Source organism: Phoenix dactylifera, chromosome 9, assembly GCF_009389715.1.
Source record: "Phoenix dactylifera cultivar Barhee BC4 chromosome 9, palm_55x_up_171113_PBpolish2nd_filt_p, whole genome shotgun sequence".
Lineage (NCBI taxonomy): Eukaryota > Viridiplantae > Streptophyta > Magnoliopsida > Arecales > Arecaceae > Phoenix > Phoenix dactylifera.
The window spans coordinates 16,837,973-16,856,328 of NC_052400.1; the positions used below are offsets into that span (position 1 = coordinate 16,837,973).

General features: G+C 38.7%; 1 protein-coding gene and 1 pseudogene across 2 annotated transcripts; both read right to left on the reverse strand.

Moving 5' to 3' along the window:
- Positions 1-4,156: 4,156 nt before the first annotated feature.
- LOC103718247 (protein MODIFIED TRANSPORT TO THE VACUOLE 1) lies at positions 4,157-14,485 on the reverse strand. 2 transcript variants are annotated; one of them, XM_039130222.1, is made up of 6 exons: positions 14,202-14,485; positions 13,702-14,125; positions 12,462-13,217; positions 11,173-11,328; positions 5,449-6,390; positions 4,157-4,564 (listed from the first exon to the last, which is right to left on the reverse strand). In XM_039130222.1, exons 2-6 carry the CDS (start codon positions 13,906-13,908, stop codon positions 4,523-4,525), a joined length of 2,103 nt encoding a protein of 700 aa, XP_038986150.1. In that variant the 5' UTR covers positions 13,909-14,125; positions 14,202-14,485; the 3' UTR covers positions 4,157-4,522. The 2 variants fall into 2 exon arrangements, with proteins under 2 accessions (XP_038986150.1, XP_008805229.2); XM_008807007.4 differs by having other exon boundaries at positions 13,702-14,485.
- Positions 14,486-16,876: 2,391 nt separating this feature from the next.
- LOC103701475 lies at positions 16,877-17,652 on the reverse strand (annotated as a pseudogene).
- Between the last annotated feature and the right edge of the window lie 704 nt (positions 17,653-18,356).

Consider the following 18,356-nt stretch of genomic DNA (forward strand, 5'->3'; position numbering starts at 1 on the left):
TTGCTGTTTTGAGGAAACAGCGCATAGGTTGACACGTGCGTGAAGATAGAGCCTGCTCCTCTTGCCCATTGTCGGCGAACTTCACGTAGGAAAAATATTTAAAATTAAAATTTAATTTATGCTAGACGTACCGGTTAAGATATTTCCAAAATTTGTTCAGATATTTTTCTAGAATTAGATTAAAAATTCTACAAGTATCACATCTAATCCATTCAGTAGATATCTTTTAAACAATGCATACTGATTATGTCTACTATTACCGAATATGAGATCTGGCCCAGCTCATGTCAAGTAGACCTCTTCCCGTTCATTCATATAGCGTGGAAAAAAGAATAAGATCATTTTTTTTTCTTTCTATATAATTTGGGCTGCCTAATTCTAAAAAAAAATTGTGAATTTTGTGTAATGGACCTTGTCTGGCCCATGGTATTGTGAATTCTGTTGGATTGGGATCATGCAAAGAAGCTCTTAAAAATAATTATTTTTCAACCATGCTGGTGGTTTTGTGGAAATACTGTCCTCGGGATACAAAGCCCATACTTCTTATACGTTAGGAGTGAATTATGATAACGCCGAAGTGCACCGTATTATATAGAAGTAAAAAAAAAATATGGCTTTTTTATCAAACAAATGCAGCCGGTCAAAATTTCAATTCTTTTTCAAGCAGATAAGCAGAAGAGACGGAGTGTCTTTGGGTAAAATAAAATGATCGATCAAAATTTCAAAAAAAAAAACTGCTTCTAAAGGATAAAAATAAAAAGATATTATTTTGAAAATAAGAAACTCTAACAAAATATTTTACGTTATATTCATGTATTCACGCAGCAGGGAGTGGGCACCCTCTTGGCTTGAAATTAAGGAGGAAGCATCAATTATCGCTATTCGCCGAACAGGAGTGTTTAAGGTGTTACAGTGAGGACCCCAGATATGGATAAATGAGAGCTAAGAAGAATGGTTTAGATTCCTTAGGTCCTCGTCAGCCATGAGTTTTAAATAATACGGCGTAAGAAGAATGATTCTAAAGAGAATGAGCAATGGTCAAGATGCTTTGACGGGGCTGCATAAGTTTTCTGCTGAAAAAGAGACGGAAAGAGTAGGATTAATCCCGAAAATAGATGCATCATAAATTGACTTAGAAGGTTGGTTTCTGACACCTCCATTATGTCGCAGATATATACAAGTGACACATACACACATACATACACACATACATACATACAGATACATATACGTTCAAGTCCTGCATATAGATGCATTATACATTGGCTTAGAAGGAGGATTACATTATAATCAACATATAATGGTCTTTAGGTGGCGCCAGAATGTATATAAGTTATTTGAATTGAAGTATTCTGAGTGGTTCCTAACCTATTCGATATTGGACTATTTTGAAAATATCTGACTTAAAAGCTTGAGCTATAAACTATACGGATCATGAGAATAAAACTTACTAGAATTCCTAACTTATCCAATGCAAGACTATCCCTCAACGATAAGATTGTAATTGTCTGTCATGGTGGTCACAATGTGCACAAGGATGTTTAGTGCTATCATATATCTTAACATTTCCAAAGAAAATCTATGCTAAGATAATAATTTCACTGTTTAAATCCATAATATAGTTTTGTAATGACTAAAATATGAGAACTGACATCCTTTTAAAATCTGAATAAAGCCACTCTTCCCTTTGTGATCAAGCTCCTTTTTAGAATGAAGAGCGAATGATAACTTGCAAAAAAGAATTAAAAAAAGGCATGGCTAATCATTTATAATCAAAAACAGGATACAAATGAAGGGAGAATACTGTGCGTTTTCAGAGCTCAGTCGTGCAGATTCCATAGAGTTTCAGAGTTCAGATATCACGCAGTCTGAAATTGAACAAGAAGGGACTTCCTTCTCTTCCCAGTTCGGCCCAACAGATTGCAAGGTAAACGAGTAAGTTGCAAGTGGGTCACTGGGTCGCCATGTTGGTGTTTAAGTTGGTACAATAATTTGCAAAACAGAAATGCATGGGGTCTTGTGCCGCCGGAAGCCATTCATCACAGGGGCATGCAAACAAAAAGAAAGGCCTGGCTGAAACTGTTCAGTAATAAGCCAAAACCTTCACTCGCTGCAAAGTTGTAATCTAGCTCTTCTTGTCATCACGAAGTAGAACAAAAAAAAAATCTCAATTTTTACCGCATATCACGCATCAATATAGCTATTCTGCACGAAGGTAGAACGTTCAAGCATGCGTATGCACGTGTGAAGAAATAACACAAAAACATTTACTGGTAGCAATATCATTATCATATAACAAGCATCAGAGGGGAAATCCAAAAAAGGACACGCATTAGTCTCCGATCCTTTTACTTTTGCCATCAAATAAATCGAAATATGGCTAGTAAAAGAAAAAGTACACAAGGCTCTTTCTAGCCCAAACATCAATGATAAGAAGTTTAAATCTACTTTTTTTTAACTAAGAAAGAAAAATATATAAAAACGGTACGAATAAAGAAAAGAAAATATTTAACAATAAAAGAAAAAAATAATAAAGAATACAAATCACATAATATAAACGCTTTTGCCCTCATTTCAATAAAGAAAAAGAAAAATTATAGAGACACCCCCTATAAGTTTGAGCTATTTATACTTAGATCCTAAAAATTTTAAAAGTTTCAATTAGCCATTAAAATTTCAAATTTCATCGTAACGTGGTCCTGTCATTTATCTGAATCCTGGCACTATTAATGGAATGAAAAAAAGATAATAATACCCTTAATTCAGATAGGTCGGATCATAGTTTTCACATGGTCTCAAAATATTTCATCTTTTGTCATCCACCGCTTGCACAAATCTTAAAGTGCTCCATCCTTTATCATCTATCCACCTATATAGATCTCAAAGTATTCCATTCTTTATCATCCATCCATTGCACCAATCTCAAATCACACCATCCTCGATCATCCATCTATCTACACAGACTTCAAAACACTCTATTTTCTATCATCTATCTACTTACGTAGATCTCAAAATACTCCATCCTCAGTCATCAATCCGCTTGCACAGATCTTAAGACACTCCACCCTTTATCACCATCTATTTGCACAAAACTCAAAATACTATATCCTTTATCATTCATCTACACACACAGATTTCAAAGCACCTATCCTATATTATTTATCCGTTTGCACATATCTCAAAGTGTTGCGCTCTATCCTCTATCATCCATCCACCTGCAAAGATTTTAAAGCACTCCATTCTCTATCATCCATCTACTTGGATAGATCTCAAAGTACTCCATCCATGTGATTCTCTTTTTTTTCTCTCTCAATTTGTGTCAAAAGAAAAACTCTTTACTAACTTAGTGGGAAGGCTGGTTTTGGAATTTTGTAAAAAATTAGTTATTAGGTAATCCTTATGCGATAAGATTTTGTAATGAAAATAGATGGCTGGGCCGATTTTGAAGTTTTGGGATATTTTAAACTTCGGGGGTTTGAATGCGACCCACTAAGTTAGCCAACAACGGTTCAGTTTTTATTTTTTCAAGTGAATCATGATAAGTACCGGCCCACTCTTATAGGTGAAGCCATTTTGGAGCGGCAACCGTGAAAGACCGCGATGGGCTGATGATCTTTGGCACCAGCCTTCTTAAAATTCGCATTTCAACAGAGAAAAGAGCTCTAACGACGTAATAAAGCACGCATGGTTTATTTAAATAAAATTTTATAGTTGTACTCTACGACTGACAAAAAACCATGCAACGAAACAAAGTAAGTCCAATTAAAACACTAGAAAATAATTTAAATAGATAGTTCATAGTCAAACAATCCAATAAAATACTTTAGAACTTGAAAACGGAACCCCTTAGTTGCTGCTTTTCCTGGAGTTTGGAATTGCAGCGCGCGATGGAGTACTGGACCCGGTTGCAGCTGAAGCCATAGCCAATGACAATGCCATCTGCAACTAAAGAGGAACGTATGGGTGCTGCATTTAAAAGCACGCATAGACCTTTGGAGCTTCAGCATTGAAGAATGCATGCAGTATCCCAGAAACCGAGTGGAATGATCAAATAGGCACTTCGTGTGAATCTAATAGTCCTCTACAATCTGTTCTGAATTATGAAAAGCACGACATATCACCAAGAAAGATATGGAAGAAATGGGGGAGGGGGGAATTTGATTCAGAAGCTCATTTCATCCGCATGCAAATTACTGAAGGCAAAATGCAAGTGACGCAAGCGATACAAGCCCCAAACAGTTTTCATTAAAGAAAGAGAATGAAAAATAACAAACTGCACCTGGTCCAAATTTCACAGTTAAATACAGCAACCCAAACCATCCTCTCTGCGTCACCTTCGCATTTCCGACTATATACCCGACAGTACAATATGAAAATTGGCAAGGCGTAGTACGACTCATGCCTCAAGGCGCGAATTCCATTATTGCAAAAGAATGACCCGAGGCACTTCCATCAAGCACCAAAACCAGTTTCGAGGCTTTTGGTAGTGTCACTCAGCTTAAAACATCTGCTATTAAAAGCTTCAAAGAATTCTCTTTGAATCACGGGCAACTGAAAGATGATCCTGTCAAAGGAGAAAAGGCATTATTGCACGGGAGTCATCTTTCACCTTTCACCAGGATGAAGGTGGTGGCCCAATAATGCAATTAGCCGGCTTACTACATTATTCAAACAGAATTTTAATAACAAAAGAATCATGAAGAGCATTACTTCACTGCTCATAGTACAAGTTAGTGACCCACATTTGCTGGCCTTCCGAAGATTGATAGCATTAACTTTTGTACATGTAGCATCTTCAGAAACATGAAGCATTAATCAAGGCATGCATGCTACTAGTACTTGAAACTGGAAGCAAGCTTGGGAATATAGAATAAATTTGAGTTTAGCATCACTTGTATAGGGAGTGCGCGGCACACATCAAACTCAAGTAATAAGCACTAGTAGATTATTCATTCATCTCTAGGATTTAGCTTCTAGTTTTGCTGCATACAATGCTCAAATGGATTTAATAGCATAAATTATTAGTCGTGACCACATGATATATGTAAACTTACATAGGGAAATTCTCCATGTTGCATTAACTCAATGCAGAACTGAAGCTAACAGTACATGATTTTGGATTCTTAAGTAACTAAATCTCTGATTAGTGTTCTCGGTGGACAAAGCCTAGTGAAAGAATGAAAGAAAGAAAGAAAGGAGCTTATGTTATGGTCCAGAAAATTATAGGCAAGAAAATATGACTTGTTCACCTATTTATTTTCCTCTCTGTGCTAGAAACTACTTGTCTGATACTAATTTGACTGCACAAGCATCATAATACTCGTGTGTGCAAAAGTTTCAGCAGTAAATAATAAATCTATAATGGAAGTCGATCAATTGCAATGACTTCCTAGAAGATGGAAATCTTATATACTAGTTACTTCTTAAGCATGCATGGAAGAATCATACCGATATAAAATCGAAGGCCTTAGTCTCCTCTTTCTTCGAGCTGTTCATGATTGGACCATGGCTTTGAACTGGATTGTTTGAAAGCTGAAAGATATCAGGGAGGGGTAAAGAGTAACCTCCTTCATTGGCATTCCCAGCCACATGTCCAAATCCCGTGTTGCGACTCCCAAGGTTTTGAAATAATAATTGATGCTGAGCAATGAAAGCACCTATTGCGTCATAGTTTATTGGCTGGGCAGCAAAAGCTGGACTGAACATAATGTTTGGAGGAATCCCATAGTGCATGGGAGCCTGAGGATACATGGCATTTGAACCAAAGATACCATTCAATGCTCCATTTGTAGGAAGCTGGCTTGGTTGACTTGTACCATCCAAGAAAGTGACTCCGGGAAAGGCACCTCCAGTTGCTCCAGCAGGTCCAGGTTGTTTGTTATCTTGGGCCATTCCATTAAGAGTCAAACCAGCCATCAAATCATTCACATTCCTTTTATCTGCTCCTGAATCCTGTAGAAGCTGCTCAGAGTTGACACCAAAAACATCGAGCAATCCAGAGGTATTACTGGCAGGCATATTGAGCTCAATATCAGATTTCTTATCATCAACCGTCAATCCAGAGAAAAGGTCATTATGTTCCTTGTCTTCTGTGACATGAAATGATACGTCTGCAAATGGATCATCTTCATTTTTACCCCGAGTTGTGCTCAGTCCAGCAACAGGAGCACCTCCGAAAAGATCATCAACCAGAGAAGCAGGCTGTGTTAGATTCCCAGTGCTCTGATCCCCCTGCTTCTGAGTGGAAGCTTCATTACCATGATCATCTTGGTCACCAGTATCAATTAAGTCAGGCATCTGAATAATTGGGGCAGGCATAGTTTTTGCACCTGATAGCCCCTCTTCGTTCCTTGCCCCAGAAGTCTGCTCCCCATCTAGAAGACTTAAGACCTAAATAAAAGCAAGACAATTGCTCCAGTCAGAGTTGTCAAACTAATAGCAGAAGATAGGATAGAGAATATTGTTTATATAGTTCAAAATAGCAAGCTGCCCAGTCTTACGAATAAATTGTCTTAGATATTACAGATCTCTACAGCTAGTAATTCACTGCCAAACAAGTTCTTCCTTGTCTCTTGCTGTTTAAAAATAACTAGATTCAAAAGCTAAAGTTTTCTTGATCAAATTTTTTTTTTCAAAAAAAAAAAGGAACGATGAAATGGGGCTCAATGAACTACACAAAAAGGCCAGCTGACAACTCCTTGAATTCAAGTCAAGCATAGCTGGTGCCAGTGGAGCCCATAGAGATGGCACAAAAGTCTACACTTAATGACAGGACACTTACAGCAACACGGTCACAGACCAAAATATGGAATTACTGAAATTTGACTTGATAACAATTTAAGTTTCTCTCTCTCTCTCTCTCTCTCTCTCTCTCTCTCTCTGCGCGCGCGCGCGCATGTGTGGGGTTGAATGGCATAAATGTGAACCTTTGCAATAATGTCCCTCCATTTCTTCTATGTTAATTTGTTTAATGGCATAAGCATAAATCTTTTCTCAGTTATACATGAAAATGACATATCTAATTTCTTTTATACGTCAACATGCTATCCAAGTCAACACCTGACTGCAAGGTATGCTTTCAGTTTAATTTCATAGTGGATATATTCCAAATATTAGATGACACAGCTGAATACTATACAACTCTCTCACTCTGCATTTGGCTTTGCTCCATGCAGCTCACACAAGGATGAAGGCAGCGAAAGATCTCAGAAGCAAGCAGCTTTTCTAAGATATCACTGTCAGGGAGATGCTTGGGAATGTATAGTCGTAATGAGTCAGATTTGACAAGTTTTGATCCCTCCTATCATCTGCAATTAAATGGTCCATTCTGGACGAGTCACCGGCTTGGGAACATGAGTGTTGGGAGACGTTTTGTGAACCACATAAACTAACACCAATGGTCTAGCATCAGATACAAGAAGAACGAAGCTAAAGTTTAGTTACTATGGATCATATATATTTCCTCAATTAGGATAATGCAATTTTACCAGCTGAGCCAATAACTAATCGCTTCATAAACAATCTTTTTCAAGTATAATCACTAACAAATCCTAGGCACATTCTTGCAGCAAAAATAAGATGGCTCCATCTTGTAATCGATTTAGTATATTCGTACTAATGTATGTCCTCAAGCATACCGGTATTATGTATGTATGCATGTACAACTGCAAGGCACACTTGTGGCATTCTACGTGCAGACTCCCCAGGACATTGCCAGTTTCTTGAATTTAAATACATATTTTAAAATGATTATCATATAACAGGAACACCTAGGATTAGGAAACAACCAACCGACGCCAAATTATCATCTTCATCACATGTGGCTAGTCAAGTATTAGTTCCAAGGTTTGCGATATCAACCCATTCTGCACCATGCTAGGTGTACCGTACCATATCAATACTAAACCAAGACTTGGTATGAGGGGTATACCAAGGGGTGCAAATGGGTTGGGTCGGACCGGGTCACGAGTGACCGCGACCTAAACCGGTTCTTTATTCGGGTCCTAATTTTGGACCCGGATCCAACCCAATAGAAAATCGGATCAAATCGGGTCTACAACACAATTTTGAACCCAATGGGTCATTTGGATCGGGTCCATGTATAATCCGGTCCCAACCCAAAAATTCGGGTCTAGTTCGGATCCGGGTCGAGTCAGTTTGTTCGGATTCGGTTCATCAAAGGATTATCAAGAAAAAAGAAAAGAAAAAGAAAATTTGCTCGGTTTATATACATGTAATGCTAGAGTTGCTCGATTCAGATGCTGGCGAAATAGTTCATGGCATCGGAGCCCTTGCCGAAGTAGACAGTGTGGCTGTCAGAGAGCAGCAGGATCTTGTGGAATATGTAGAAGATCTGGCTGGAGGGCTGGTCATCGCCACGGTCCTGCCCCTCGGGTGAGGTCGGTGATGGTGGTCATGATCCCACCGGTGATGGTGGAGTTGAGGCCGAAGGTAGGCTCATTAAGGAGCGGCAGACTGGGCTTGATGAGCAACTTTTGGCCGATGCTGACTCGCTTGCGCTCCCCGCCGGAGATCCTATGCACGAGGGGCCTACCGATCATGTTGTTGCGATAGCCGAGGAGGCCGAGCTCGGCCCTGACCTCCTCAGCCTAGGAGGCCTTCTCAGGGCGGGAGAGGGTGCGTGGAAGGTAGAGGAGGGGGTAGAAAATGTCATCCTGGGCGACGAAGCCCATATTGCGCCGAAGCGGGTTGTGGAAGGGCCGACCATTGTAGGTGATGCTACCGAAGAGGCAGCGGCTAGGGCGGGCGAGGCGAGCAACCAGGGCCGTAAGCATGGTGGTCTTTCCTTATCCCTCGCGCCTTCTTCCCCCGTCCCTCTCCCTTGCCTCCACCTCGAACTCTCTACTGGTGAAGAAGAAGATGACCCGCTGGCACTGAGCGCGATTTCATAAGATTAATCAGAGATTACAAATCTCTGGGCTGAAGCTTTTTTGGGGCGAGCCTTAAGCACCTAGCTCTAGTTGATTTGGTTGGTTTGCACCCCTGTGACCTGCGGGCCCAAATAGTTTTATAGATTCGAGCCGGGTTGGGTCGGAGCGGATCGTAGAATTGAAAATCCAAAATTACCCAAATTCCAAATGGATCGGATCGGATCAAATCGGGCCAGAATTCAAGAAACCTAGACCCGGCACCGAAAATAGAACGAGTCCAATTTTAGAACCCAACCCAGTCCCATAGGTCCTTTAAAATGGGTCGGATCGAGTTTAATCGGGTCAGGTCAGGTCACGGGTCAGCCCGACCCATTTGCACCCCTAGTGTCGATATTATGCTAGCATGGTACCAATACAGGGTCTACTACAGAGATGGCGAACCTTGATTGGCCCCTTTAAAACCCTAAAAACTTAATTCTCACCTAGACTGCATACACAAGATAAAGCTTTTATATGTGTCAAGGAATCAATGAAAATAACAAAAAAAGATATATGTAAATCAGATATCATAAGTTTGGAGACTCAAGGATTCCCACTAAAACCATTTCATTGGCCAAGAAATTGTAATCCTTGAAGTTTACACTAACACTTAAGCAATCTCATTCAAAACATTGGCCGGCATAATGGTGTTCTTAAGACTCTCCTTCAACATGAAAGAGAATAACGGAAGCAAGAGTTGCCTAAAGGAAAACACAATGTTCTGGCTCCTGGTGCAGCTTCAGGCTCCAATAGGGCCACAATCAGTAAGAACAATAAATTAAAGCTCCATCATCTTCAAAGGCTAGCTTTTACAATGTTACAGTTGAAGCGGATCTATCTTTCTATCTGCTAAATATGTCGCATTCATATCTTCCTTTCTTAAGAAACCAAAAAAAAAATCAAAACTGGTACAATCTGATTCTGAAACATCCATAATTTTCTGCAAATCTTCTAGATTTTTCATGATGTTTCAAGTATTTTAATGAAGCTTTCAGATCAACCAGTGCTTTGCACGGATAAAACATGTGATTCCCGTTGTAGCTTGAGACGTGACATACTATGGCTTGCAAGTTGCCATCATGGACACATCAAAGGAGATATTCTCAAACTGAAAGGGTACAAACATTACATCAAAGCATATCGCACCAAGCGTGTGGTCCATGGTTCTATCTATTACATGAAGTTTAATCTAACTACTAGAAAAGCAAGGTCTACTCTTATTGCTAGCAAATAAGAGTACTAAGACTACCCAAATGCCCAACATAACATAAACAAAAAAAGATAAAAATATGGAGATAAAGGATCATTTCTCTTCTTTCAAAAAAATGATGAAGCAAGCACAACTGTAGCAGGCAACAGGTTAGTAGATGTTATGGTGTCAGAATGTACCTCACTTAATGGGTGGTGACAAGCATATAAATGGCAAAGCCATCTAACTAACTAGCAAAATAATGAGGAAAAGATAATTATGGAATCTGTCATATGCATGAATAACTTAGCTTAACAAGATAGAGCTTCTAACACTGAAAGTAGAAAATGGCAAACATGACCAGAGATCAAGCAGTGGATATTGGATAGGTTGCTTACGCAGCTCAAAAATTTCTTAGGGGGCTGCACTCAAATTCCCATCTTTTCAGACTTAATAGGTTTGAAACACTAGAAAATTGTAAAACTGATGTCGAATTTTTTTGTCTGTTCGAAGGAAGATTGAATCTAATTATAATTTATATTTCATGGACATTTGTGATGCCAAAAAATAAGTAAATACCAACTAATTAAAAACGTGAATGTCCTTGTGATAGGTTGTGTTTAGAAATCAAGAAATCAAAAAATGGTTTGTTAAACAGAACTTAGTGGTTATGCATAAAATCAGGAAGCAGCATATATAAATGTACTTTAAATTCATGCATGTAATTAGATAACAAAATATGACCATAAAAGATGGGTCTCCAGATTTGTTTCTGAAAACCGGGAAACAATCTTAGAACATGGAATTAGAAAATTTCATTCTAAGTGGAATTTCAGAAGTTCACAAAGTTTTCCTCCTACCTGCTTTTAATAACCTCAATTTTGAGTATTAAGTTTCTATATGGAAGGAAATTTAATAAGCATGAGTTTGGAAGCAAGAACCTCTAATAGGAGCTGTGAGGAACAGATTTAGGAATGACAAGAAGCCCTTTGAATGGTAAAAAAGAGTATTTTCAGATAATAAAACATGATGAAGCATAATAATGTGGCTTACCTTAATTGCCTTCTCCCTCAGAGAAACTTGAGGTAACTGAGAACACCTGACCACGGAGTCTCTGTTTTCACTAAAATAAGATGCTATAATAGAAAAATGCTCATCATCCTTTTTCCTCATAATTGATTCCAGTACACAGATTGCTTTCGTTCGGACCTGACAAAACCAAACCAAATTAAGTTTGAAACTTGATGGCAGATCTTCTTTTCTTAAGTAAACCCATCATTGTTTGTCTCTGTGAATGTGTATGTCTGCAGGAAGAGGGGGCCTTTAACTTTCACATAACAACCACGCATAGATGTCTCATTCCCTCTGCTACTATAAATATTATAAACATATGCCATATTTATAACATACCAAGATAAGAAAAATGGACAGAAATTAACCAAGAAAGGTAATTAATTCTAGTGAAGTCAATTTATTTATGCAAAATCAGATCAGTTCATGGAGATTTATAGCATTCATCATACTGATATATGATTCTACAGGCACATAAATCAGGGCCAATAAAGAAAAATTTACAGTGAAAATGAAAAGAGAAGGCCTGATATTAAAAATGGTGTATCCAAGAAATGAAGTTATAACATCAACTTGGGACCATAATTCTTGCACACTCTTACAGAGCCAACAGGCAAAAGATGGTTTCAGTTGAACAGGAATTGTAATCATATTCAAGCTATAATTTTGCTAACCTTGGTGTTGAAAAGAGAAAGTGCTAGTCTGAGTGAGTTACTTACATCCTATTATAGCAATCATAAATTCTCAAAATTCAATATTTGAGTGATAACACACGTGCTATCAAAGCTTGTCAATACAATGTGGTGTTGATTTTAGCCTGTTGATCTAAAGGATTCTAAATCATCATATACTATTTAATTTGACTGTTCAAACTGACCATAACAAAGTCTAACATTGTTCAAGTGAATTAGGCAATGTTGGATTCCATCAGAATCCCTTGTAAGCCAGGTGAAGAAAACACATGCCAGTATTTCAAGGTAAGCTATCAAGTGTACTTCATATCCTACTTGATATATAAGGCAATTTTCATTTACACTTACCAGGTCCGAAATCTCTAACACAGAGATACCATGCCATCATTAAAAATATTAAATATAACTGAAAAGAAAGTAATGTTATATCAGAAAATAAGTGTAGAAACCATCTAGACACAGATGTGCACCACATGGAAGCCAGGTTTCAATGAAAAGACTTGGTGCAGGAGGCATGCAGATAATCCACATGGCACTTCTCATGCAATAATTTATAAGTAAAGGATGAACACAACATGCCTGCCACAAATGAGATTGAAGCTTCTTCTCAAGTGCACGACTCATAGCCTTTGCATCCAGTTTTGATGCCTCAGCAAGAAAAGCCTGAAGAGCATCACGAGTTGGTTGTAGACGAACACCTCCTGATGTGACTATAGTCTCCAAAAGCTTCTCTTCATGACTCTTAACCCCTGAGTGACTTGAACCGGCATCCTCATGTGTTGCTGTCCCTGTTATGGTCATTCTCGAATCCAGGCTCCATGTTCCAGATGCCATATTTTCTGAGACTCCAGAAGAAGTCCAGCTTTCCCTATGGTGCTCATCGCCTTGATATTTATCATGGCTATCTCTTTCTGTTGTTAGAGACCTTCGCAGGTTTGGGCTTCTGTAACTCCCACTATCAACTTTCCTTGTCCCATGGGCTGCAGCAATGGTGCTCAGTCCCTGCCTGAGGGAGGCACTACCAAGTTCCACCACTTCACTGAGAAAAGATTTCTTATCTTCTGTTGGCATCTCAAAATTTGTATTACCAAAGCCTTGGATGCGCTTGTTGAGACCTTCTACTGGTGCCACTACCTTGTAGTCATCAGTAGCAAAAACAGCTTGGATTGCCTCATGAGCAGTGTCACGGACAGCCTTATTTAGGGCATCTCCTTTCAAGGGATCCAACTGGCCCTTGTAATGAAAAAGTTGTCGAATGGCCACGGAGTGCCGTTGCATTTCCCTCCTAAACTCATTGCCGGACTTTCCCACTGCATACTTGATCAGCCGCAATGCCTTGCAATGAACATGAACAGAATCAGGAAAAAATTATCATTATAAACTTCAAGCAACAAACAGACTCATCTTTCCATAAAGAAATATTGGGCTTCCTACCCATCATTTACTATCTTTTTTTTTTATTAATAAATGAAGCATACGTAAAAAATTGAGTTACATGGCTTCAGAACAATGAAATACACGCTCATAATGTTCAGAAATTTGCTGCCAAAAATTAAGACAAAATGTTGAATGAGTGGATGATAGAGTGTATATCACTGAATTATCATAATTTTTGCCATGCAGTGAAGATGAGAGTTCAAAATTTTCCACTTAAAACATGAAGTATAAAAAGAATTCTCTTCTTATTTTGCTCAATCCCATCAACCTCGGCTTCTTAAACAAGATTTTAGATAGTTTATCTTCAGAGACATGACATTCATATAGAAACTCGGATTCTCAAACCAAAACTAACTAGAGAGAGACGGCCCAAAATCTATACCTTCTGCTTGACGATGGGACTCTGGTGATCAAGCCGTTTGAGAATGTAATCCGAGACCTCCTTCACGATGCCCGCAGGAGAGGTTCTCAGAAGCTCACAGATCTCCTCTAACTTGTAGACGGGGGCGACCTTATCTTCGTCCGTCGTCACTCCATCAACCATGCGAGATCTCCAGTACGCTTCCACAGCTCTCCGGCTCGAATCCATATCCAAGAATGAAACATAACAATAAACCCTAATCTCCTAGAATCCCAAAATCCCAATTAAAGCGCTATGAACTGCTTGAATCGACTCAAAACCCTATAGAAACGAGTTATCTTGGCACGGCACGCATCCCGCTACCAAAAATCCGGTCTTGACGGAACTACTCCAATAGTATGATCCCCAAATCCAAGGATCGCAGCTCACAATCAGCTAAAGAACCCTAAATTAAAGGGAAAAAAAAAGAAAGCATACGATATCCAAGGAAAAACTTGACGAGAAACCATAATTTTCCGAACCTTTGGAGAAAAGAAGGGAATTAATCGATCGGGAGGAACTGTGGACGGAACCGGTTAGGGATTGGAGAGGACGAAGGGCCGGAGATTTGGGTCTCTGGCAGGAATGGAGAGGGAATTGGGAGGAAGGAGTCAAGGAACGAGGAAGAAAGCAAGAGGCAGAGGTGATATTTTGGGGGAAAATAGAGAGAAATTGGCGTACCGGGAAACGGGCATGGGAAGGGAGGGCAAGGGCGTGGCACGGACCGAGGTGCCAATCGTGTAAGTCTCATACAGGAAATTGGATGTACTTTTTGCGGACTCATATGAGACCCTCCATTCAATGGAGTTGGTATAAGAGCTGAGACATCGGGCGTTCCTCGCAGTATAACGGGCGCATGCCACGTGGTGGGCAACTACTCTCATCAATGGACAGAGCATGCACAGTACCCTCCAGACTCATTTGGTTTGAAACAAAAAAAAAAAATATATATATATATATATATATATATTATTAAAATATTATTTTTTAAAAATAATATTCAAATATATAATATATAAAAAAATATTTTTACATAATCATAGAAAGTGATATATAAGATACACTTTTTAAATTGCTTTTTGATTGGTTGAGCTACTAATTTACTAAAAAAGATTATGTAAAATATCCGTTATATCTTTTAATAAAATTGTATAAAAGCTCTATAAAATATTATATACATTTATTGAATTGACATTTTAGAGTTTCAATAATTTTTAATAGTGGAACAACTTTTTTATATTGTAATATTTTTTAATAATTATTAATATTTTTATATTAAAATCATAAAATAAAATAGAATAATTGTAATTATTTAAGCTTAACTATTAAAAATAACTATTAAGAAGGTCACGATGATGTGAAGATATTTTTAGTAAAAAATTACTATATTTTTCAGCTTATGAAAAAATGGCTTTTTGATATCCTATATGAGTTTTTCTTTTTCATAAAATATAAAAAAATTATTTTCATAAAAAAGCTACTTTTCTATATTTCTTTTTTTAAACCTCTAACCAAATGTGAGGTATTTTTATTTTCTCCTTGGCTGCACTTTCTTCCCATCTCTTTTTGGGAGCCAAACGAGCCCTTTCATATTTATAGAGAGAGTTTTTGGGGATGAATTATGTTAATTCAAAACAAATCACCTCTTTTTTTAAAAAAAAAAATAGGAGCAAAGAATTGGAGAACTAATAAAATTGAAGCAGATATTTTTGAGTTATTATGACGTGTTTTTCTGCTGAATTATGGTGTATCAAAAAAATATGGTGTGTTCCTCTTGTTTATACACACAATATCTTATGGGTATCACGATCAACATCACAGCATCATGCAGAAGACCATCTAAAATGTTCCATGAGTGTTTTTCTAAGAGGCGGCATAATAGATTTCTCAGTACATGCAACAATGTCACTCCTTCTTGCTTTACATTGTAAATACCTCTTGAGATACTAACTTGAGGATTTATATTCAAGCTCATTTTCTGATCAAAGATATGAAAAGATTGCCTTCAATGATATGAAAAGATCGCCTTCTGCTCCCTCACAAAAGTATTAGGAGAAGGATGCTACCTGCTAAGCCGCAAACAATTTTCTTTTTGATTTAAAAGAAGATCTATTTGACAAGCTGCTTACCAAGCATAATATGAAGCCTCAATTCCTACAAGATCTCCTTCCAATCTTTTCCAAATGCTGATGCATGACAGACTCAAAGTTGAACCTCCATCAAGAACAGGTGATCAAATTCCAGATATTTTCGCATTTTGCTTCTGAGACATAGATTTCAAGACATCAGACTTTAATTTCGAGAAATATATATTTAAGACAGCATAGCTGGTTCATGCCCCACACCAGGTTAGCTGATATCACTCAAAGGGACTGTGAAATTTGTGGGGGGGACAAAAAAATCCACTGTTATCAGGTTAATTTCTATCATCCATATTAATTCACGGATTAAGGAATTTGAAAAACCTAGGATGAAATCAGCATTCTGTCAAATTTCTAACAGAAGACTTCTAAACAAATACAAAACTAGGTAATGGAGGACTACTTGGAAATGCTCTTCTAAAAGAGAAGCAAATAATTTGGAGAAGTTTGACCAAGGTGTTTATATTATTTATACTCCAATGCAATGACATTAAAAGTAAGGGAACGTTTTGAAGTAAAGCATTTTCTCTTTTTACTATAGTAACATTTTCTTTCATCCGACTCATACTATAGCCATTAAACAATTTTTTCTTCGCTCTCCAAAAAAAAAAAGAAATTTAGTTGTCTGATTACATTAACATTAACAAGACATTTTTTTTCTTTGAGTAAATTATAAAACTCCTCTAAAATTAAGAATAAATTACACTTATGCCCAATAATTTAAAAAAAACCTACGCTTGCTCCTAAGATTTATTTTTATCCAACATATTAAATTATAATTTAATAAAATATTAGTCAAACCGTTAATCTTAAATAGAACCTAAATACCATATTTAAAAAAATTAAAAATGATCAAAATAACTTTTTATAACATAAAAGCTATCCAAGGGCATAAAAAAAAAGTGTATCCTCTTCCTACTTAAGGATAATTTTTAACTTTTTATATGAGGTATATTGTTTTACTAGTATTGCTAATTTAACTGAATGTAAGTGGAGAATTTATAAATTAGTGAATGTAAATATGATAAATATAAATTTTAGGAGGATTTTTGTAATTTATGAGGGAGGTTTTAAACCCTAAGGCATACATGGCCATTAGGTACAGTTTTATGCATCATCCCTTGAATAAGGTTCTCTTCTTTCCCCTTGTTCCGCATATGACATACTGAAGCTTTGTGCGCCAGTAAAACGGGAAGGGAAAAGGCAAAGCAAGCAGCGTGCACCCACTACTCGATGATATGCCTCAGCGAAGGTAAGGTGAGAAAGAGTGGGAGCGGTCTAATTCCTTGGTGCCAGGGAAGTTCTGGTGGAGCTCCGCTGGCGGATGAGCACGGGCCCTGGCTCGCCGGTATCGCGGAACATCAGCTCGATCTCGAGGAGCTGGCCGCGGTCGAGGATGCGCTGGCGGATAGCCTGGGCCGGGGTGGAACGCCGTTGACGTCGGTGACGACGATCTGCGGGGGGTGGTCGTCGGTGATGCGGTGCAGCTCCACCTGGCACGCCGGGTTCGACTCCTTGGCCTTGCGCGCGTTGCACTGCGCCAGCAGCTCCATGCCCGCGGTCGTCTTCCGCGGGTCCAGCGCGTTGTACTCGATCCCCACCTTCGACAAAAACTTCAGCATCCTTTCTCTTCTCTACCCACCCCCTCTCTCTCTCTCTAGGCTCGACGATTGGAAGTCTGCCTGGTCTCAGACGAGGACGAGGAGCTTGGATGAGCCCGCGGGAGAGAAGAAAAAAAAGGGGAGAGGGGGACGACGCTTCACGTCTCGGGCGAGAGAAGTCTGGGGCCCGCTCAACGACAGCGCGCACCGGGCGCCTCTTCCCTCGTTTTTTTTTTTTTTCTTTTTGAAAGTTCTCACTGGGCTGCTCAACAAGCAGGCTGGGCCGAGTTCAAACTGGTCTCAACTTAAGCCTAGGATGGGCCTTCGGGCCTAGTTCGAGCCTACCTCTCAAGCTCAAGGCCATCACATCACCAACTTCCGATTTTCAAGCCAGATCTGCGGCCGCTTCTCGGACGATCCATCGATTGATGGACTCCTGATCCAAACGACGGGATCTCGCATCAGCTTGAGCGAGGTCGGGCACTGGAAGTTGGCAGGGATGGCGAGATTCATCACCAAGAAGCTAAATTTTCCAGCAAACTCCGATCTCCGGTTGGAGGCACCGTAGAGGACACACTTAACGGCTATTTCTAAGTTCAAATTATGAGACTTACTGATTAAATCTGGACCAGGATTTTTATGGCAATTCAAGACCCTCAAAATTAATTTTCTGCCACATCAGTGATGACGTGTATGTTACTTTATTAGTGATGACATGGTAATTCGAGGACATGGCATCAATGTCGAGCGAAGTAGTTTCTGGCACGTTTTCCTGACAGTAATCAAGAGCAATTTATAGCAATTTGGGATGGCAGTTCCATAAATTAAGATAAAAGTAGAAAGGAAGAGCATTCTCAATCCCTCACAAATTCAACCACAACAACTGCACGTTCCT

Excerpts from the sequence above, each read along its gene's own strand:
- LOC103718247 (XM_039130222.1), bottom strand. The coding sequence starts at position 13,908 with ATGGATTCGAGCCGGAGAGCTGTGGAAGCGTACTGGAGATCTCGCATG. Across the intron at positions 11,329-12,461 it reads TTCAATCTCATTTGTGGCAG|GTCCGAACGAAAGCAATCTG; the intron begins GCATGTTGTGTT and ends TGGTTTTGTCAG. Across the intron at positions 4,565-5,448 it reads AGGCCTTCGATTTTATATCG|GATCATCTTTCAGTTGCCCG; the intron begins GTATGATTCTTC and ends CTCCTTTGACAG.